This window comes from Thalassophryne amazonica, chromosome 17, assembly GCF_902500255.1.
Source record: "Thalassophryne amazonica chromosome 17, fThaAma1.1, whole genome shotgun sequence".
NCBI lineage: Eukaryota > Metazoa > Chordata > Actinopteri > Batrachoidiformes > Batrachoididae > Thalassophryne > Thalassophryne amazonica.
The window spans coordinates 19,746,964-19,769,906 of NC_047119.1; the positions used below are offsets into that span (position 1 = coordinate 19,746,964).

The 22,943-nt window shown below is 44.2% G+C and overlaps 1 protein-coding gene across 1 annotated transcript in view; it reads right to left on the bottom strand.

Annotated features, from left to right (window-relative positions):
- Window positions 1–437: 437 nt before the first annotated feature.
- The window catches only part of prlra (prolactin receptor a), a 59,348-nt gene continuing 36,842 nt past the window's right edge, over window positions 438–22,943 (bottom strand). Inside the window, exons 6-10 of the mRNA XM_034192314.1 lie at window positions 21,950–22,116; window positions 4,808–4,949; window positions 4,607–4,703; window positions 3,346–3,415; window positions 438–3,244 (exon numbers count right to left, since the gene is read on the bottom strand). Coding sequence (XP_034048205.1) covers window positions 2,159–3,244; window positions 3,346–3,415; window positions 4,607–4,703; window positions 4,808–4,949; window positions 21,950–22,116 — 1,562 coding nt within the window. The 3' untranslated portion in view covers window positions 438–2,158. The remainder of the gene's footprint in view (window positions 3,245–3,345; window positions 3,416–4,606; window positions 4,704–4,807; window positions 4,950–21,949; window positions 22,117–22,943) is intronic.

Here is a 22,943-nt window from a genome sequence, read left to right on the forward strand (position 1 = left end):
GGCAAGATTTTGTTGTCCTTATCTGTTTTAAAAATATTCTGTTATTAATAACATTACCCTCGACCGTTAACTGGAATAAGCAGTTGAAGGTGAAGGTGTGTGTGTATAATCATGACATTATTCTTTTTACGGTGAGGAAAATAAAAATGTGCTACACTTCATGAGGCAGGTTACTCTTCATTAAAATATACATGTACACATTTTTTGAAAGAACACAGTAATTTATCAGTTTTACATATGTATAAAGACACAACTTTCTTAGCCCCTCCACACACACACACACACACACACACACACACACACACACACACACACACACACACACACACACACACACACACACACACACACACACACACACACACACACACACACACACACACACACACAATACTTTGTTATGGCCTTTTAATGAAAACTTCAACATTCAATATATCCTGAGAATATTTTTTATTATTTTGGCTTTTTTTTTTTTTTTTAACACCCTCAAATATATGTGACCCCAACACCAGGAACAGAAAAAAAAATAAACAATGATATATGCATAACAAAGATCAAGATTTGATGTCTTCTTAAACATTTCTTGATCTTGATTGCTGACCTTTGATCCAGATCTTTGTTCCTGATCACTCATCTTTGATCCTAATTGGTGATGTTTGATCATGATTGCTGATCATCAGTCCTGATATAGAGCATTGACCCTGATCACTCTTTTTTTAATCCTAATTGCTGCTGTTTGAGCCCTGGCAAGGAGATTTTGTTTTTCACCATTGTATACTTTGTTGATCTTGATTACATGATCAAAGGAATCTGGATCAAAGTGTGGCTCATGCTTTTTATCTTTGATTCTCAATGCAGTTCTTAGATGACTGCTTTGAACCTGTGATCAAGATAAACAAAATCAAGATCAAAGACCATCATAATCAAAGGTCTGGCCAGATCAAGAGTTCAAAGAAGCCCTTTACATTACACAGCAATGGGTTTTTGATTACTGCCACACTAGTTTAATCAGTTACACTTAGTTACTGCTACTTAAGTTCCTTAGTTAGTCTAAATGATTTTTTTTTCCAGTTACCCACTTACTTTATCTCAGTTACTTCATTTAGTTACAGCTACTTCTATTAAGTAACCAAACCTAAATTTTAAGTTACTGCATATCATTTTGAGATAACTTGCTGACAGACAAACAGACAGCAAAAATATAACCTCCTCATCAGCAGAAAAATATAATTATTCATCATGTGCTTTGTCCAGTTCTTTACAGTAACAGATATTGCAATCATACCACTTCACTGCAATAAATACCAGGAAAGATAGTATTATACGTATAGTAAGTGCATGACTTTGTTTTTTTCCTTTTGGCTGCTCCCGTTCAGTCAGGGTCCCCAATGTTGAGCAGCAATATTAATTTAACACAGGTTTTGCACCTTATGCCTTTCCCCAACGTAACTCCACATGTACAAGAAGTAACAAATGTGTGCGATGTTTGTTTTGTTTGTGGTGGACTGTGGGAGGGAACCAGCGTATCTGGAGGAAATTCAAACTGGCATGTGAAGCCAGGAACTTCTTGCTGGGAGGCAAGTGTGTGTTAGCCGCTATTTCACTATACACATGATGAACCATGTGGTTCTTTTGTCTCCACCTATTATGGTCCAAGTCTCTGTAGCAGCTCCAATATGAATCCATATGTTAATTTGGCACCACTTTTATGATAGATGTCCTTCCTCAAGCAACTCCGGATGTATGAGGATATTGGGGATTCAGTTGTCCACATTTTATCTTGTAGTGTTAAAACACTGAACAGTACCTGGCCCTTTTGTCAGATTCTTCCTTTAAATTAATGGATTCTATTTCAAGCTGCCGTCAACCTTTTTCCCACAAAATGTTTGTGAAAATTTGCTCATTCGTTTTTGAGTTATCCAGTGTACAAACTCAAATGAAGCACCTGACATAACTGCAAGCACGACCTCAACCGTGCTACAGGAAATAAATGTTGTCTATTATAATATGAGTTCATAAATAAAATAGAGCATTGATGTGACAGCAAAATGTGGATTATTTTGAAGGAATTGTCATCTTCTTGTCTTTGTTTCAGTCCAAACCGAAAACAGGTTTTGCAATGTCCACTATGGTGCTCGTTTGGTTTGTGCGGCACCTCTTAAGTTGGCACTGTGAACACAGCAGCTGTGTCAACATAACCATCTGCTAATAGGATCAATTCTTGCTTAACCTGTATGGCAGTGTGGCTGCAGACTGTTGACTTTTGGGTAGTGGTAGAGGCGGGTGTTATGTAACAGATTTCACTCCTTCCATGCATCTCCTGATCCTTCATTAAGCAGCTATCCACTGCTTCGTCCCTCACATCCACCTCCGTCTGGAGTAGAAGCATGTTTTCACCATCCACCTCTTTCACTTTGCTGTAATCCTCCATGTGGAGGATCTGAGAGCAGCCTTCCATGTGGCCTGACAAGACTGGCTGGTGAAGCACGGTGTCTTCCTGGTTTTCCTGGTTGACCCTTTGTACTTCAACATAATCATTGCACCAGAAACTGGGTGGAGGCAGTTTCTGGTCAGTACTGCAGATGTTAACATTGCTGTGGGCGTGGAGGTACTGGTGGATCTGGATGTGAGGACGGAGCAGATGTGGCTGCAAGCTGCTTAAGCAAATCTCTGAGTAGCTCAGTCTAAGATCCAATTTGGGGCTGAGACATGGCTGAGGGACACAGTCGGACATGGAGCCTGAGGGGATAAGGCTGTCAGAAAGGCAGTGCTGTTTGGCCATCTCAAGAGAGCTTGGAAGGAACCGTGGATCAGAGCCGTACTGGGGAAGGGGTGAAAACACCCGTGGCAGGGTCTTCACTTTGCCATGGGAAATGTTGGGACTAATGACTTCTTCAGAAGCATAGCTCCCTGCTGTCTCCTCCCACACAATCTCATTACTCCCTCTATCTGATCCAGTAACTTCATGATCTGTGCCGTTCTCATCTGCATTTCCCTTGTTACACTTTCTCATCAGTGTAGTGTGGCAGTCATAGCTGCCTCGGCCAGAGTCGCTATCAGATGTTAAGCCTTCGGACTTGAGACAGCAATCCTGGAGATCTTTGCTTTCCTCCAGCATCCCCTCCTGCCCTTCAGGGACATAAACCTCTAAGTGCTCCACGAACAAATCCTCATAGTTAGATGGCATCCTTGGAGGGAAGTCGTGCACCACCAGTGCACTGAAGAAGTCCTCGGACCTGCTGATCTACAGACAAAGAACAAGAGTTCTGATGAATTAGGAATCTTATGTTTTATTAAGAATCTGTAGCAGAATATGAGAGTTAGAGTAACATTAGAAACTTTCACCTTGAGAAGTTCTTCATCAAATCCTTTGATTTTAGGACCAGGAATTGGTGGTAAAAGATAATTCTTCATACTACAAATATGAAAATAAATAAGCAAATCAATTATGGATTGTCCACAGGAAAGAAAAATCAGTCCATAAATAATAGACAGCAAACAATTTGTTGTATTTACATCCCCTATTATAAAATAATCACAGTATCTACACTGTTGAGCAAATACTTTTGAAATTTTGAGAAGAACCTACTTTTGATGGTTTTCCTTCATCAGTGGATCAACAGAAAATCAAAATCTAATTTGAAACGTCTGAACATTCCCAGTGAAATTAAAACTGTATTTATAATAATACTATTAATAATAGCCTTTATTTAACCAGGTAGAAACCCATTGAGATCAAAACCTCTTTTACAGGGATGACCTGGCCAAGAAAGGCAGCAGCACACGTCATAATGGACAGGTTAACGTCAACATATCATCTTGGTCATGGTAACATTGCAAAGGATGTAAGGTCTCAAATAGACTGAAACTTAGAAACATAGACACTGCGCAATAGAGATTTGCGATCTCGTAAAACAGACCAGAAGGTGTTCAAAGAAGTCATTCTAGACAGTTTCAGATCGGATTGGAGAACGTTCCAATCAGAGGGAGCTGAAAAACTGAAGGCATTCTTTCCCGCTTCAGTGTGGACATGAGGTACACCAACACATAACATGTCATTTGAGTGCAGAGCATAATGGGTTTCAGATCTCTGAAGTAAACTGGATAAATGATTTATGCATTAAAGAAATTAAAGGTTAAAAATCTCATTTTAAAAACTGATTTATGACAATACAAACACAGCTAGTGTTTAATAGTAACCATATGTAGGTGTATATTTAATCAATTCCTTGAAATAGCCATTCAATATATCCCCTATGTATACGCATTTGGCTATGATAGGCTGGTGGCCTGTCCAGGGCGTACCCTGTCTCACTCCCAGTGACCGCGGGAATAGCGTCCAACTCCCCCAAGACCCTTAAATGGAATAAGGGAGTACAGAAAATGAATGAAAGAAAGAATACAGGCATTTGGGCAAAAACTTGACCTTGGCCTGTGACTAGATTTTTAACAATTTTTTCCCAAAATCAAAGCACTCTGTCCTTGGCTGAGCCTCAGTCATTCCACCAGTCCAAAATGGATCAAAAGTGTGAGTTATTACACACACACACACACACACTTAACATAAAAGTCTAACTGCACAGGGAATCTAATATTGTTGTTTCACCTGTGACTACTGATGTGTAAGATCCACATGAGGATGAGGAAGATGAAGGCAGCAAAGACTGTGACGAGAACCCATAGGGATTTCTCTTGAGGGAAATCTACACAGCATAACATAGCAACATTCAACACATCAGCAGCTGCACGTCTACCTGTCTTAACAGAATATTACAATGAGTGTGTGTGTGTGTGAGGAAAATCTTACAGTCAGGAAGTATGATGTAGGAAGTAGAACTCCACTCACTCCAAAAGCCATGATCGGGCTTACATCGCACCTGAACAAGGTAAGTGCCCCCTGAGCGCAGGCTAAAAATATTAAACATCTTCTGCTGGCCTGCACGATGCTCCTGAAAATAGAACACACACACACACACACACACACACACACACACACACACACACACACACACACACACACACACACACACACACACACACACACACACACACTGCTTACATCTCAATGGTGGCAATATGAGCACAAGCTGTGGTCAATTTGTCAATCTTGCTCTCAAATAATTACAATTATATTCCAAATTGTGTGGATTATGACAAAACTATAAGAAAGTTTGCTATACCACCATGGTGCAATTAACATTCAAAACACCTCTGCTGTAGGATATCTTCAATTTATTATGACAGACTGTAACTGTACAGGCTACCTTGCAACTATTTTTTAATCTAAAGATGCACACATAAGTAGAACAGGTGACTCAGTGGGATAAGGAGTTGAGCTGCCAGTATGTAGATCTGGGTTCGGGTCTAGGTCATGCTAACTGTGTATTTGGACAAGGTATTTCATCTGCATTATCCCAATCCTCCCATCTGTCTGTGTGCCAGTCTTGGCTGGGGAAGTAACCTGAGCTGGACTGGAGTCCCACCCAGGGAAGTCATAGAGTCTTACTGACTGATGACCAAAGGCACCTATAGTCAATACAGCTTTGGAGCACTTGTTTGCAAGTCTGACCATGCGGATGTTAACTTTGCTAGATTCTTTAGTTGGGGAACCACTGTTGAATGTCTGTGATAATAATGGCTAAGAGGCTCTTGAAATGTATTTAAAACCAAAATATCTTTACAAAACGCGTCCTTGCATTATGTTCTGTGATCTTGTTCGTGGTTGCATGAGGGCCAGATGGGGTGTGTGTGTGTGGGGGGGGGGTTTACACACTACACCCTGCCTGGACAGTTAACTTCCTTAGACATGAGCAGTGGTGGGCACAGCTAACCAAAAAGTTAGCTTTGATAACTGATAATCAGCTAACTGAAAAGTTATCTTTTATAATGCTAAATCGATAAACTGCCTAAAAATTTATTGGAAGCTACAGCTAACCACTAACCGATAACTTTCAATTTTCTCTCCTGTACACTCTCAGCTACTAACAAGCTGATTTTGAGTTTAAACATCACCAAAGCTTCTAATAGAATCAAAGGCGATCACAAACCCAAACACAGCCAATGAGTCAGCGCTTCTGTCTTTGTGCACCCTGCCCACTGCTGTAGGAAAGCGCCGTTAAGCTTGACAGCATACAGTGGTCCAGCCATGAGGCAGAGGTTTTGAAAAGAAAAGCAGGTTTGACTTATGGTTTTGATTTATAAATCAAATTAATCCGGATAGAATAACTACATTAATATTAACTCTTAAAATGTACAAAGTGATATATATAATATAACATATGATATATATATATCTATATATATATATCTATATATATAGATATATATATACATATATATATATACACATACGAGGTCTGTGATGAAAAAAGCGGTCCTTTTTTTTCCAAAAAATAAATTGATTTGATTCATATGTTTTTACGTTAGACATGCTTGAACCCTCGTGCGCATGCGTGAGTTTTTTCACGCGTGTCGGTGACGTCATTCGCCTGTGGGCAGGCCTTGAGTGAGGAGTGCTCCAACCCGCCCATCGGAATCTCTTTGTCTGAATAGCCGCTGTGGACGGCGCGCGTTGCTTTATCAACATTTTTTCTGGACCTGTGAGGAATATCCGAGTGGACACTATTCGAGAAATTAAGCTGGTTTTCGGTGAAAAGTTTAACGGCTGATGAGAGATTATGGGGTGTTTCTGTCGGTGTAAGGACTTCCCACGGAGCTGGACGTCGCGCAGCGCTTCCAGGCGCCGTCGGCGGCCTGTTTCGACCTGAAAACATTCTAATTTAAGGCTTAATTCACCCAGGATGTCGTGAGAGAACATAGAAGATTCAGAAGAGGCCGGCATGAGGACTTTATGCGGACATTCCATTGTTTAAGGACATTTTGTAATGAAAGACATGCGCGCAAATTCACTGAGTCGTTTCCGTGATGACTCGGCGAATTTGTGTGCGCTGCGACAGGAAAAACACCTCCGTGTTGAAAACCATTTGTAAAATTCAGGCGGCTTTTGATGGCTTTCAACAAGTGAGTAACTGAGAAATTGTTTAACAGCTTGGGCATGTTCCAACTTGCCCGTTAAGGTTTCCAACGGCGGTGTTTTTCCTGTCGTGACCCCCCGCGGTCGGGTCTGGCCCGACATGCGACTCTGCCCGCACGTTCTTTCATTACAAAATGTCTGTTAACAATGGAATGTCCGAATATACTTCTCATGCTGACTTCTTCTGAAAGTTCTCTGTTCTCTGACGACTTACTGGGTCAAAAGAGCCTGAAATGTGGAAGTTTTCAACTTGAAACAGCGAGACGCTGCCGCCTCGAAGCGCAGATCGCCGTCAGGCGCCGTGGGCCGTCCTTAAAGCGACACTACAGACCAAAATCTCTCATCAGCCGTTAAAATTTTTACCGAAAACCAGCTGAATTTATTGAATGGTGTCCACTCAGTTGTGCCTTACAGTTTTTGAACAAATTTTTATCAAACAAAGCAGCAGTCTCTGAGCCATTCCTAAACAATGAAAAAAACGACGAGAGGGTGGGCGACTCCTCACTCAAAGACTGCCCACAGGCGAATGACGTAACCGACAGGCATGAAAAAACTCTCGCATGCCCACGAGGGTTCAAGCATGTCTGATGTAATCACACGTGATTCAAGTCCATATGGTTTTTGAAAAAAATAATGTTGTGTGGGCCGCTGAAGAGGAGGTACTGCTGGCCCACCACCACCAGATGGTGCCCTGCTTGGAGTGCGGGCTCCAAGCACGAGAGGGCGTCGGACCTACTGGGAGTGACAGCTGTCACACATCATCAACACCAGCTGTCACTCATCAACCACATCCTCCAAAAAAGCCGGACTGCAACTCCACCTCCCCGCCGAGAAATCAGCTACCACTCAGGTAACCTTCTCTGCAGTGATTTTCTGTGACTAAACATTGTTCTGTGTGCAGCCATTTTCCTGTGGCTACAGTCTGAAGCTGGATTGGCAGATAGTGTGAGCGCGACGTCTTCACGTCTCACTCCTTCCAGGGAAGTGACTGACAGGAGCTGCACGGGTGATTCTGTGTCTGGAGGTGGAGGTTTTCCCTCCTGGACGAATTAAACACTGAAAGATTGCTGGGTGTGTATTCACACACCCACCATTAACTGTTTCTGTTTCTGCCAGCAGTACCGGGTCTGACTGCTGAAGACAGTGGCCACCTGGGGCGCAGGACTTGACGGCTCCGGTGCTCTTCAGATCCGTTGGCGGTGGAAACTGTGTGGGATCCGGCTCTTCTCTGGCCAGACATCTTCTATCTTCGAGCCTGCCCACACATCACCTTGTGTATGATTGACCATCCTCATCTGTTATTGTCTGTATTTCGTTGCGCGATTCACAACATTAAATTGTTACTTTTTGGCTTATCCATTGTCCGTTAATTAACGCCCCCTGTTGTGAGTCCGTGTCACTACACGATTTCTCGGCCAGCGTCATGGATCCCGAGGGGCGTCAACCATCGCTTGAACAGCCAATGGAAAAGCGAGGTGCACAGGCGTCAGGAGGCGTGTTAGGTGAGCTGCAGCAAATCTTAACCGCTTTCACTGCTCGGTTGGACTTAGTCACCGAGCGGAATGTGATTCTCAATCGGAGGATGGAGGCTCTCACCGCCCAGGTGGAAGCGCAGGCTCAGGGCGCTGCTGCAGCACCGCCGCCTGCTGACCGGAGGCCTGAAACAGACGTTCCGCTGGTCGTTCAACGAACCCCCCCACCGTCCCCTGAAGCATACATAAGCCCTCCGGAGCCGTACGGAGGCTGTGTCAAGACGTGCGCGGACTTCTTAATGCAGGGCTCGCTCGTCTTTTCACAGTGTCCCGTCATGTACGCGTCAGACGCTAGCCAGGTAGCTTACGTTATAAATTTGCTTCGAGGAGAGGCACGCACCTGGGCTACGGCGCTCTGGGAGCAGAATTCACGGCTCCTAACATCATACGCTGGGTTTGTGAGGGAGTTCAGATAAGTGTTCGACCACCCTCATAGAGGGGATACCGCTTCAAGTGTGCTGCTGTCGATAAGACAGGGGTGCCGGAGCGCAGCTAAGTATGCAGTCCACTTCCGCATCGCGGCAGCCCGAGCCGGCTGGAATGCTGTTGCGCTCCGCGCCGCCTTTGTAAACGGACTGTCCCTGGTCCTTAAGGAGCACCTGGTGGCGAAGGACAAGCCGCGGTATTTAGACGGGCTTATCGACCTGGTTATACGGTTGGACAACCGATTAACAGAACACAGACGGGAGCGAGACGAGGGGCGTGGTCAGGCACAAGCCGTCCCTCTTCCTCCCGGGTCCGAAAGGAAGCCGTCTTCCCCACGCTCCACAGCCAGGGCACTCCACGTGACGACAGCTCCCCCTGCTGCCGTTGCTATGGAAACGAGCAGGGCCAAAAGGCGATCAGATCAGAGACAAAGGAGGCTGGTCCGTGGGGAGTGTTTTCTCTGCAGCTCACCTGAGCACACGCAGAAAAACTGCCCCAAACGGTCAAAACAGCAGCACTCGTCCTTAGAGAGTGGGCTAAGGGTGGGTCATAATACCCACACGGGGAAACCCTGTAAATCTGCACGAATCCCAGTCACAATCCTAAGTGAGGAGTTAACCCTTCACGCCCCAGCACTAGTAGACACGGGGTCGGAAGGGAATCTGCTGGACAGCAGATGGGCAAAGGAAGTAGGGCTCCCTCTGGTAGCTCTGCCTTCACCTTTGAAGGTACGGGCACTAGATGGCACCCTTCTTCCATTAATCACACACCAGACACAGCCCGTGACATTGGTTGTGTCTGGGAATCACAGGGAGGAGACTATGTTTTATGTAACACCTTCTACCTCCCGAGTGATTTTAGGGTTTCCATGGATGGTGAAGCACAATCCCCGGATTGATTGGCCGTCTGGGGTTGTGATGCAGTGGAGCGAAACCTGCCACCGGGAATGTTTAGGATCCTCGGTTCCACCCGGTGTGACAGCTAATGAGGAGGTCAAAGTCCCCCCCAATCTGACGGCGGTGCCGGAGGAGTACCATGATCTTGCTGACGTCTTCAGCAAAGATCTAGCACTCACTCTTCCCCCGCACCGACCGTACGATTGCGCCATCGATTTGATCCCGGGCACTGAGTACCCGTCCAGCAGGCTGTACAACCTCTCACGTCCGGAACGCAGAAACCTACATCCGGGACTCATTAGCTGCCGGGCTGATCCGGAACTCCACCTCCCCGATGGGTGCTGGTTTCTTTTTTGTGGGCAAGAAAGACGGCGGACTCCGTCCATGCATTGATTACAGGGGGCTGAATGAGATCACGGTTCGCAACCGATACCCTCTGCCCCTGTTAGATTCAGTGTTCACGCCCCTGCATGGAGCCCAAATTTTCACAAAACTGGATCTTAGAAATGCGTACCACCTGGTTCGGATCCGGAAGGGAGACGAGTGGAAGACGGCATTTAACACCCCATTAGGTCACTTTGAGTACCTGGTCATGCTGTTCGGCCTCACAAACGCCCCCGCAACGTTCCAAGCATTGGTTAATGACGTCTTGCGGGACTTCCTGCATCGGTTTGTCTTCGTATATGCAGACGATATACTCATCTTTTCTCCGGACCCTGAGACTCATGTCCAGCATGTACGTCAGGTCCTGCAGTGGTTGTTGGAGAACCGGCTGTTTGTGAAGGGCGAGAAGTGCGAGTTCCACCGTACTTCTGTGTCCTTCCTGGGGTTTATCATCTCCTCCAACTCCGTCGCCCCTGACCTGGCCAAGGTTGCGGCGGTGAGAGATTGGCCCCAACCAACAAGCCGTAGGAAACTACAAAAGTTCCTCGGCTTTGCAAATTTCTATCGGAGGTTCATTAAGGGCTACAGTCAGGTGGTTAGCCCCCTGACCGCCCTGACCTCCACTAAAGTCCCCTTCACCCGGTCGGATCGGTGCGAAGCCGCATTTAGAGAGTTGAAACGCCGGTTCTTGACCGCGCCAGTTCTGGTGCAGCCTGATCCTAATCGCCAGTTCATAGTTGAAGTGGATGCCTCTGACTCAGGGATAGGAGCTGTGCTGTCCCAGAGCAGGGAGTCCCATAAGGTTCTCCACCCTTGTGCCTATTTTTCCCGCCGGTTGACCCCGGCTGAAAGGAATTATGACGTCGGCAACCGGGAACTCCTGGCGGTGAAGGAGGCTCTTGAGGAGTGGAGACACCTGTTGGAGGGTGCGACGGTGCCCTTCACGGTTTTCACGGACCATCGGAACCTGGAGTACATCCGGACCGCCAAGCGGCTGAACCCCAGGCAAGCCCGCTGGTCACTGTTCTTCGGGCACTTTGACTTCCAGATCACATATCACCCCGGGACCAAGAACCAACGATCGGATGCCCTGTCCCGGGTGCACGAAGAGGAGGTCAAGGCTGAGTTGTCGGACCCAACAGAGACCATCATCCCCGAGTCCACTGTCGTGGCCACCTACACCTGGGACGTGGAGAAGACCGTCCGGGAGGCCCTGGCACGGAACCTGGACCCGGGGACCGGCCCGAGGAACAAACTGTACGTCCCACCAGAGGCCAGAGCTGCGGTTTTGGACTTCTGTCACGGTTCAAAGCTCTCCTGTCATCCGGGGATGCGCAGAACCGTGGCAGTGGTCCAGCAGCGCTTCTGGTGGGCGTCTATGGAAGCCGACATCCGGGATTACGTCCAGGCCTGTACCACCTGTGCCAGGGGCAAGGCTGACCACAAAAGGACTTCGGGCCTCCTCCAGCCTCTACCGGTGCCTCACCGCCCCTGGTCCCACATCGGCCTGGACTTCATCACGGGCCTCCCGCCGTCCCAGGGCAACACCGCCATCCTCATGATAGTGGACCGGTTCTCCAAGGCGGCCCACTTCGTGGCCCTCCCGAAGCTCCCGACGGCCCAGGAGATGGCAGACCTCCTGGTCCACCACGTCGTGCGTCTGCATGGGATACCATCGGACATCGTCTCGGATCGTGGTCCTCAGTTCTCTTCCCAAGTCTGGAGGAGTTTCTGCAGGGAACTGGGGGCCACCGTGAGTCTCTCGTCCGGGTATCACCCGCAGACTAACGGACAGGCAGAATGGGCCAACCAAGAACTGGAACAGACTTTACGCTGTGTGACATCCGCGCACCGGACAGGCAGAGCGGGCTAACCAGGAGCTGGAGCAGGCCCTCCGCTGTGTGACCTCCGCGCACCCGACGGCCTGGAGCAACCATCTGGCCTGGATCGAGTACGCCCACAACAGCCAAGTGTCGTCTGCCACCGGCCTCTCCCCGTTTGAGGTGTGTTTGGGGTACCAGCCCCCATTGTTCCCGCTCGTGGAGGGAGAGGTCGGTGTGCCCTCGGTCCAGGCCCACCTCAGGAGGTGCCGCCGGGTGTGGCGGACCGCCTGTTCTGCCCTGTTGAAGGCCCGAACGAGGGCCAAGGCCCATGCAGACCGCCGGCGTTCCCCGGCCCCTGCATACCAGCCCGGGCAGGAGGTGTGGTTGTCGACCAAGGACATCCCGCTTTAAGTGGAGTCACAGAAACACAAGGACCGGTTTATTGGACCATTTCCCATCCTCAAGGTCCTCAGTCCGGCCGCAGTGAAGCTAAAGCTGCCAGCTTCACTGCGGATCCACCCGGTTTTTCATGTGTCACGTCTCAAACCTCATCACACCTCACCACTCTGCACCCCTGGACCTGCACCGCCTCCTGCCCGGATCATCGACGGGGAGCCGGCATGGACCGTGCGTCGGCTCCTGGACGTCCGTCGTAAGGGTCGGGGGTTCCAGTATCTGGTGGACTGGGAGGGGTATGGACCCGAAGAACGCTCCTGGGTGAAGAGGAGCTTCATCCTGGACCCGGCCCTCCTGGCCGACTTCTACGCCCGGCACCCGGACAAGCCTGGGCGCCCGTTGAGGGGGGAGTCCTGTTGTGTGGGCCGCTGAAGAGGAGGTACTGCTGGCCCACCACCACCAGATGGCGCCCTGCTTGGAGTGCGGGCTCCAAGCACGAGAGGGCGTCGGACCTACTGGGAGTGACAGCTGTCACACATCATCAACACCAGCTGTCACTCATCAACCACATCCTCCATAAAAGCCGGACTGCAACTCCACCTCCCCACCAAGAAATCAGCTACCACTCAGGTAACCTTCTCTGCGGTGATTTTCTGTGACTAAACATTGTTCTGTGTGCAGCCGTTTTCCTGTGGCTACAGTCTAAAGCTGGATTGGCGGATAGTGTGAGCGCGATGTCTTCGCCTCTCACTCCTTCCAGGGAAGTGACTGACAGGAGCTGCACGGGTGATTCTGTGTCTGGAGGTTTTCCCTCCTGGACGAATTAAGCACTGAAAGATTGCTGGGTGTGTATTCACACACCCACCATTAACTGTTTCTGTTTCTGCCAGCAGTACCGGGTCTGACTGCTGAAGACAGTGGCCACCTGGGGCGCAGGACTTGGCGGCTCCGGTGTTCTTCAGATCCGTTGGCAGTGGAAACTGTGTGGGATCCGGCTCTTCTCTGGCCAGACGTCTTCTATCTTCGAGCCTGCCCACACATCACCTTGTGTATGATTTACCATCCTCATCCTCTGTTATTGTCTGTATTTCGTTGTGCGATTCACAACATTAAATTGTTACTTTTTGGCTTATCCATTGTCCGTTCATTAACGCCCCCTGTTGTGGGTCCGTGTCACTACACTTTCACAACAAAATAATAAGGTCTGTTACTTTTATCACAGACCTCGTATATATATATATATATATATATATATATAAAAGTATGTGTTAATTTTAAAATAATGCACTAATTCTGAAGATTTGAACACACACAGATGCCCAAAGGCATTATGGGTAACCTTAGCCTCTGCTCATACTGACTGGTTGATTAATTTATTCTATGTAAAAACCAACACAAGTGAATCAATGTAATGTGTGTTGGTGTTTACAAATAAATGTGCTTTTGTAAAATATGTCATTTTTTTCATTTGTAAAAAAAAAAAAAAAAAAAAAGGCATTTGTAAAGCCGAAAAGTCTGTTAAACTGTAATGGAGGATTTTCAAGATCCCGCTAGACTTGAATAACGATGTCAGTCACACAAAGAAATCAAATAATAGTGAAAACATGTTCATTGCCCCAGAATGTTTGTCTTTTGGTCACTGGACAAATGCCTTTTTTCTTTTTTTTTTTTTTTTAACACAAATGAAAAAACAAATCACATATTTTACAAAAGCACATTTATGTGAAAAACCAACACACGTTACATTGATTCACTTGTACTGGTTTTTAAAATTAACAGAAATGTTATATATTCACTTTGTACATTTTAAGAGTTTACATTAATGTAGTTATTCAATCCAGAATAATATGATTTATAAATCAAAACCATAAGTCATACCTGCTTTCCATTTCAAGACCTCTGCCTCATGGCGGGACCACTGTATGGTGTTAAGGAGTAATGACTTCTCTTTTTTTGTGGCAGTCTGGTGGCCAGGCCCCTTCTGCTGGGGCAGAGTTGAGCTCAGCTCCTCTTAGCAACCTCACTGCTGCAAAATACATAGCAGACAGGAGCAGAAGGGATTATAAATGTTTTTCAACATTACTAGTGATGTAAAAAAAAACATTCTAAAAGCGGTCTAAAAGTTATCGGAACTAAATTTATCAGAAGATAATTGGTCCGTAGGGCTTCCGGTGCAGCTAGCGAGAGAATGGCAGCATAAGCAGTTTACTCCTGACGGTTTTTGCAATTCAAGCTCCCACAGCTACTCTTGTTACAAACCCTGGGGATTTTTGAAGATGGATACGGGAGTTTTAACAAGAAGTATGAAAAGTGCCAATTTGACTGAAGACGTAGCTGATAAAACCCGTGGTGACCAAGGCCACTCCTCAGAGCTAACGTTAGCACAACAAGGCGGAGCTGTGGCTGAACCTTCACTGCGGATTATATTCGAAGAGTTACAGGATTTCAGAAAAGACAGCAGTGAACAATACTCAGACATTAAATGTGAATTAAGAAGGGTGAATGAATGAATGGACGAAGCAGAAGGGAGGATTGATGAAACGGCGACTGTGCTACAAGCAGCATCCACGCTAATCAGGAGGCTAACTGAGCGCCAAGCTAACCTCGAGGTGAAGCTGCTGGATCACGAAGGGCGAGGCATGAGGGACAATCTCTGCATTTATTCAATAAAAGAAGGGAAGGAAGGATCAGATATGGTGACTTTTCTGGAAAACATGCTGAAAAAAGCACTTGACTTTCCCGGAAATGAAGTACTTAGGATTGAAAGAGCGCATCGCGCCCTGGTGGCTAAACCGAACAACAGCAGTCAAGCTAAACCCAGATCTATTGTGGTGAAATTTGCCAGCTATCACATCAGAGAAGAGGTCATACGGAGAGCATGGCAGAAGAAAGAAGTGTTTTGTGACGATGAGCGCTTTTTTGTAGACCACGATTTTCCCACTGAAGTGATAAAGAAACGTAATGAATATGGGGAGGCCAAAAAAGTGCTCAAGGAGAATCGTATCAAATTCCAGACCCCATACCCAGCCAAGATGCGGGTTTTCTTTAAGGATGGGACTCATCTCTATCAAAATGCAACCAAGGCGACAAGAGACCTGGCTTCCCGGGGGTTTGCTGTCAGTGTGGTTAAACCTACGGTCACCCCTGATCAACAAGAGATCCAGCTTTTGTCCAGCTGGAGACCAGTGAGCGGACGACGCGCGTGGAGCGGAGGTCAGCAGCAGAGCACAGCGGGAGACGACGCGCAGCGGCTGGAGGACCCACACGCCCGTCTCATAGAAAAACTCCAGAGTTTCCGAAGAAGCAGCAACACCAAGGACTGACTGTAAGAGCGCCATAGAAGATCGTCATTTGGGGGGGGAAACTATCTCTTACTTTACTACTGTCAAAGAATAAACCGTGGCTATAAAGGTAACGTTATGAGCAATAAAAGGTTTTGTATTTTTAATGCACTTTATTTTGAAAAAAAAAAGTCGGGGTACAAGCTAGTTTAAAATGCTTTTTAGTTAAGAATCCAGCTAGTATGCGGATATGTCATAGGGCCCCATTCCTGCAAAGAAGTGGGACTTTCCCCTTTCGGGACCTGCATCACTCGTCACCATGTAGGGCTCCTCTAACACAAGCCTCTGCCTTGGAAGTGCCTGTTGAACATTACAGAGTTGTTTCTGTGTAGGCTCTCAGTTGTCCAGGTGGTTTCCATAGTAGAGAAGCTTGAATCTTCGACTAGACTGGGTTGTTTGACGTGAGGACATTTCGCTTCAAATCACAGAAGCTTCCTCAGCTAAAATTCTTGCTCTGGTAGTCTGACCAACGTGGGTACTCACATACTGTGAGGGCTTTCCGTACAAGTTGTTGCTCTTTAGCCCTTCCCCACAACTGCAGAGGGAAGGGCTAAAGAGCAACAACTTGTACGGAAAGCCCTCACAGTATGTGGGTACCCACGTTGGTCCCTGGACAAAGTGCAGAAGTCCCAGAAAACAAAGAGACCAGATAGACAGGAGACCGAGACAAGAAGAAGAGGAGTGTCTCTCCCTTATTTAGCAGGAGTAGGGGAAAAACTACAGAGGATCTTCAGACAGCACAAAATCCCAGTTTACTTTACCAGTCAACACTTTGAGACAGAAATTAGTTAACCCTAAGGACAGGATCCCTAGTTACAAACACAGCAATGTACTGTATCATATCAGATGTCAGGAAAACTGTAATGAACACTACATAGGTGAGACGAAGCAACTTTTACACAAGAGGCTATACCAGCACCGCAGAGAGGTCGCCAGTGGACCTCAGTCTGCAGTTCATCTCCACCTGAAAGACACTAACCACACGTTTGAGGACAAGGAAGTTAAAATCTTAGCCAGAGAGAAGAAATGGTTTGAGAGAGGTGTCAAGGAAGCATTCTTTGTAAAACAGTTGAAACCCAGCCTTAACCGCGGAGGAGGTCTCAGACATGCTTTGTCCCCTGTTTACAATGTGGTACTCAGGTCAAAGCAGTTTCAGTCTTTTGTTCATGGTAATGAGTCATTCACGTCATCAGGAGAGAGTCATCAAGGGAGCCATCAGGGGAGGCTTCCGTCCTGTCATTAGGAGAGTGCTAACTAGAGCACAATAGGTGCTAATTAGAGCTATTGTTTAGTCACTAGCCTATAGCAGTCAGCCTCTCGGTAGGTGGGGTCTGGTTAGGTTAAAAAACTCCAGCTTTTGTTGGCTTCTGGTTTATTCTTCTCTACAAGAGTCAAGACAGAAGTCAGACTACCAGAGCAAGAATTTTAGCTGAGCAAGCTTCTGTGATTTGAAGCGAAACGTCCTCACGTCAAGCAACCCAGTCCAGTCGAAGATTCAAGCTTCTCTACTATTACAGAGTTGTTTTTGAAACTTTTTCTTTATTACTGTTCCAGTTAACATGTTTTATGGGAAAGAGCTTTGTAATGCACTTAAATGGTTATGATAATTATATATTTACTTGGGGGGAAATAACTTTTTGCATCATATTTAAAGTACATGAATATACAGGACATTAAAATAATCTCTTTTAATGTGAAGGGTATTTCAAGCCCAGCCAAAAGAAGTAAAATATTTACAAAGGTCAAATGGGAAAAAGCTCAAATTGTATTATTACAAGAGACTCACCTCTCAAATTTAGAACATGAGAAGATGAAAATAATGGGATACACTAGAGCTTGTTATTCATCATATAATAATGGACAAAGAAGAGGGGTCATAGGTATTTTTTTGTCAATATCCCAAAAAATACCTTTTGAATATGTATCTGAGGAGTCAGACAAGGAAGGGAGATATATAGTGGTAACAGGAAGGATCAATAATGTATTAATTATCCTTTGTAATGTCTATGCTCCACCTGGAAGTAAATTTTCCTTTTATAGAAAGGTGTTTGATTTGATGGCTGGAGCATCAGGGATTGTAATCTGCAGATCAGATTTTATCCTTCGCTTGAACCCAAATTTAGACACATCTAAAAAGGTACCAACTACAACATTGCACAAAAAAGTAAACAATCTAATAGAGGAACTGGGCATATGAGACCTTTGGAGAGACTTCTATCCCTCAGGCCGTGATTACAATTTCTATTCATATCCTCACGATACATATTCAAGATTAGATTATTTTTTGTTTTTAAAAGGGACCGTAATCGAATGAACAGCTGTGATATTGGCTCTATTGACCTCTCTGACCACGCTCCAATTTCTTGTTTCTTGAATATTGAGGAAACTAAAAGGAACACACTGTGGAGGCTTAACACAAGCATTTTAAACAATCCACAGTTTGTGAGCGAGGTGAGAGAGGAAATAAAGTCATTTTTGGAATTAAATGACACAGGAGAGGTTGACTCAACTATAGTATGGGACACTTTAAAAGCAGTCCTTCGTGGTAAAATTATTTCTTGGTGCTCACACAATAAGAAGGCAAAACAACTTAAATACATTGATTGCAATAGGAGACTGAAGGATTTTGAAAGACAACATAAAATTAATCAATGTCCAAAACTTTTAGAAGAAATTAATAAAATCCAAAATGAAATTAATCTGTTGTGTACTCAAATGAAGTTGAAAAAAGTTTGTCTTTGCAAAACAGAAATATTATGAAGCTGGTCCCAAAGCAGCTAAGATTCTTGCCAGACGGTTACAAAAAGAGAGAGCAGAAAGCACAATATATAAAATTCACAATATTCCAAATTCTGGAGCCATTTTGTTTAAACAGGAACAATTACAAGAAGCATTTGAAAAATATTACAGGAATTTGTACTCGCAACCACCTGTAGAAGGTGTGCAAGAAATTGAAAACCTTTTGCGCTCTCTAAACTTGCCTTCTCTGTCTGAGGAACAAAACAAAAGTTTGATAGCAGAGATAACTGAAAAGGAACTAAACAGCGCCATCTCCAGGTTAAAGGCAAATAAGACGCCTGGGCCAGATGGCTACCCTCCAGACTGGTACAAAGCATTTAGAAAGGAACTTATGCCATGTCTTTTCAAAGCAAACAATACAGTTTTTACAAAAAATCAAAAATGCCACCTTCATGGAAAGAAGCGGTTATCTCTGTCATCCCAAAGGAAGGCAAGGACCGGTCGGAGTGTGGTTCATACAGGCCGATTTCGGTCCTAAATGTTGATTAGAAATTATTCACAAGTAAGTAAGTCCCTTCGGCTGCTCCCTTGTTTGCACTCGGGGTCGCCACAGCAAATCCAAGGTGGATCTGCATGTTGAACTGGCACAGGTTTTACGCCGGATTCCCTTCCTGACGCAACTCCACATTACATGGAGAAATGTAGCAGGGGTGGGATTTGAACCCGGAGCCTTCTGAACTGAAACCAAGCGCATTAACCACTTGGCCACCACCCCTGCAGAAATTATTCACAAGTATTTTGGCAAAAAGATTAGAGAAGATACTTCCTTTTCTGATCCACAGACCAGACTGGTTTTGTTTTATGGAGACAAACTCATGATAATATCAGATGCTCATTACATATTTTAAATCACATTCAACATAATAGTCTTGAGGCCCTCTTAGTGAGCCTTGACGCGGAAAAAGCGTTTGATTCAGTCAGCTGGGCTTTTCTGTATAAAGTGCTGGAACGATTTGGTATACATTCTAATTTTGTTAACGTTATCTGTACATTGTACAGTGAACCTTCTGCTAAAATTAAAATTAATGGTAATCTTACTAGATCCTTCACCCTTCAGCGTGGCGCAAGGCAGGGCTGCAGGTCATCACTGATCCTGTTTGTATTATATATAGAGCCTCTAGCCCAGTGGTTAAGACAGACAGAAAGCATCAAAGGTATAACTATAAATCAAGAAGAGCATAAAGTTGCCTTATATGCCGACGATGTACTAATTTATTTATCAGACCCAAATAATACACTCCCAGAAGTGATAAAGTTATTACATAAGTATGGTCAATACTCAGGTTATAAATTAAATATACAAAAAACCCAACTGCTTACATTTAATTATTCACCCTCAAAACAACTTAGAGATAAATACACTCTTAACTGGGATCAACAATTATTAAAATACTTGGGAATTCATTTTAACAAAGATACTTTATCACTAGCAAAAATAAACTATGATCCCTTATTAACAAAAATTAAAGATGATATCAAGAGATGGAACACAGTATCTTTCCTTAATTTTATCACAGTATTGAAAGTGTAAAGATGAACATACTCCCTCCCGCGATATCTTTTTCTGTTCCAATCACTTCCAGTGGAAATTACTGAAAAAGAATTTTCAGAGCTGGATAAAATTATTTCAAGGTTTATCTGGCAGGGAAAAAGGCCCAGGATTAAATATAAAACGCTACAACTACCAAAGGGAGAGGGAGGCATGGCCTTACCGTATTTTAAAGGATATTTTTATGCAGCTCAAATAAAACCACTTCTAAATATGTGTTCCTCAAAATGTTACGCTCGATGGAAAGATATAGAACTTTCAATTATGAAACCCTCTATACAGGCAGTTTTGGCCCACTCAAGTTTAGATTATCATATCAAAGACATCTCGAATCCATGGATTAAAACTCAATTAAAAATCTGGAGTAAAGAGTAAAGTGAAAAAAGAATATCAGTTAGATGACAAAATACAAATAATACAATGATGTGCATTCGATCCTGGATTTAAGCCTAATTCATTGGATAACACTTTTAAACTTTGGATTTCAAAAGGAGTTACCACGTTTTACTCCCTCACAGAAAGTGGAAAATTGAAAGATTTTGATAAATTGAAGATTGAGTTTCAGCTTGACAACTCCGACTTTTTTAGATACCTACAACTGCGGAATCACTTTGAACATAATATTAGTGTCAAAACAGATTTTCAAGATCCATTACTGATAATATTCTTAAAAGCATACAAAAATACTGATATTAAAGGAGTCATTAGTAGTATTTACAAAAGCTTTCTGACAAAAAAAACTCACTCCACAACTTACATTAAAGAGAAATGGGAGAATGAAGGAGACATGATAATATCCCCTGATGACTGGCTGGACATATGTGAATCTCAGTGGAAATGTTCAAATTCACATTCATGGCGTGAGTTCAGCTGGAAATGTCTAATGCGATTTTTTATTACTCCCAAGCAGAAGGTTCATTTTGGAGCAGGAAATGCAGCCTGCTGGAGACAGTGTGGGGCTTCTGAAGCTGACCATTGGCATATATTTTGGGCCTGTTCAAAGATCACACCACTTTGGGCAGAGTTCCACACAACGGTATCAAAAATTTTTCAGATTAATATACCATACCAATTTTCAACTCTATTCTTTGGCCAAATTAACAACATAAATTTTAAAAACAAATATCTTGTTGTTATTCTGATCTCAGCTGCTAAAAAAGCAATTACAAGACGATGGCTACTTCCGGATCCCCCCACCATATCTGAATGGATAAAAATAGTGAATGACATATATGTAATGGAAGCAATTACTTACTCTATCAGGCTGAAAAAAACCTGCTTTTGTTAAATTATGGTCAAGCTGGGTCAAATACATTAAACCTCTACAACCAGACTTTGTGGAGGTACAACTTAACTGAGGGCAACAGATTTTTTTTTCTTCTACTCTCATCGGTTACTTTACCATTCCACCTGGAAATATTTATAGTGTAGGTGTGCATTGTCTCTCTCCCTTTTGAGTTCTTTAACTTCCAAAATGTTTGTTCTAATAAAAAAAAAAAAAAAAAAAAAAAAAAAAAAAAAAAAAAAAAGGTGGTGGAATGTATAGAAAACCTTTTTGTACTTGTGAGGTATATGTTGTAAACCACTATCTGTAAATAAAGAATTAAAAAAAAAAAAAAAAAAAAAGAATATAACTGGTCTGATGATGGTTTTAAAACTTATCTGAAAAGCTAATCCACAAACAAAAACATTAGCTTCGATAATTATCGGTTATCGGATTATGAACAGTGCCCACCACTGGATGTGAGATTATGCAGTCATCGTACATACCTCCCACTCCTGTTCTCCCTCCAACTTGACATGGAGCTCATAGATAAGGGTGATCCAACCAGATCTGGTATCTGCCTTATGTGGTGGTTCCCATGACACCCGGAGGAAGGGCCCGTCTTTGTCCTCCATCACAGTCACCGTCACATTCTCTGGAGTGTGGGGCTGGACTAGAGTGTGAATGTGAGTTAGAGGATGAGACTTGCACAGAGAGATATAAATAAGTAAATAATTTACAGGGAAACTATTCAAAGTAACATGGAATGTGTGTGGATGAAGCAGGCAATGCACCCTCTGGTGGATCAACTCTGATGTTGCAGAAATGACATTCCATATTTTACTGTTATGTGAAAAACAATCAAGGAGGATATGTTTTCATTACTGTTTGTTTGTTTTATTGACGTCAGTATATCTCAAAAAGACAACCTAATATCAATAAAACTGGAGGTAAATCTTGGCCCAAGAACAGGCTGATTAAATAAATCCTCCTGTTCAAGGGCAAGTATTGGTAAGAGTGTTTTTTATGCACAGTAAAAACAGGCAGTTATACCACACAATGAAATTTTTACTCTGTTCATTCTCCCTAGAAAAACTGCATGTCGGAAGGTCACATCAGATGATAAAAAAAACACATTATAAAATACACATTATGAGACAGAAGAATGTATTATATACACTATTTAAGGGATGTACAGTTTAGAGGGTGTGTTGATGTGCAGTTTATGCAGTATTGACAATTTTGTGCAATTTTGTGTAGTTTTAAGCAGCATTCCTGCTGTGCAGGAGTCATAAGGTGCCTGGATGCATAAATAGTGAACAGAGCTATTATAATAAATACTTAAAAGGATTATGGTAATAATGATGAGGAGAAGAATGACAGTGAAGTAATAGTCACTCAGGTGGTGGAGGGGTCAGTGTGTAAGAGTTATTGAGAAGCCTGTGGATGGAAACTGTTCACCAGCCTAGTAGTCCTGGACTTCAGACACCTGTAGTGTCT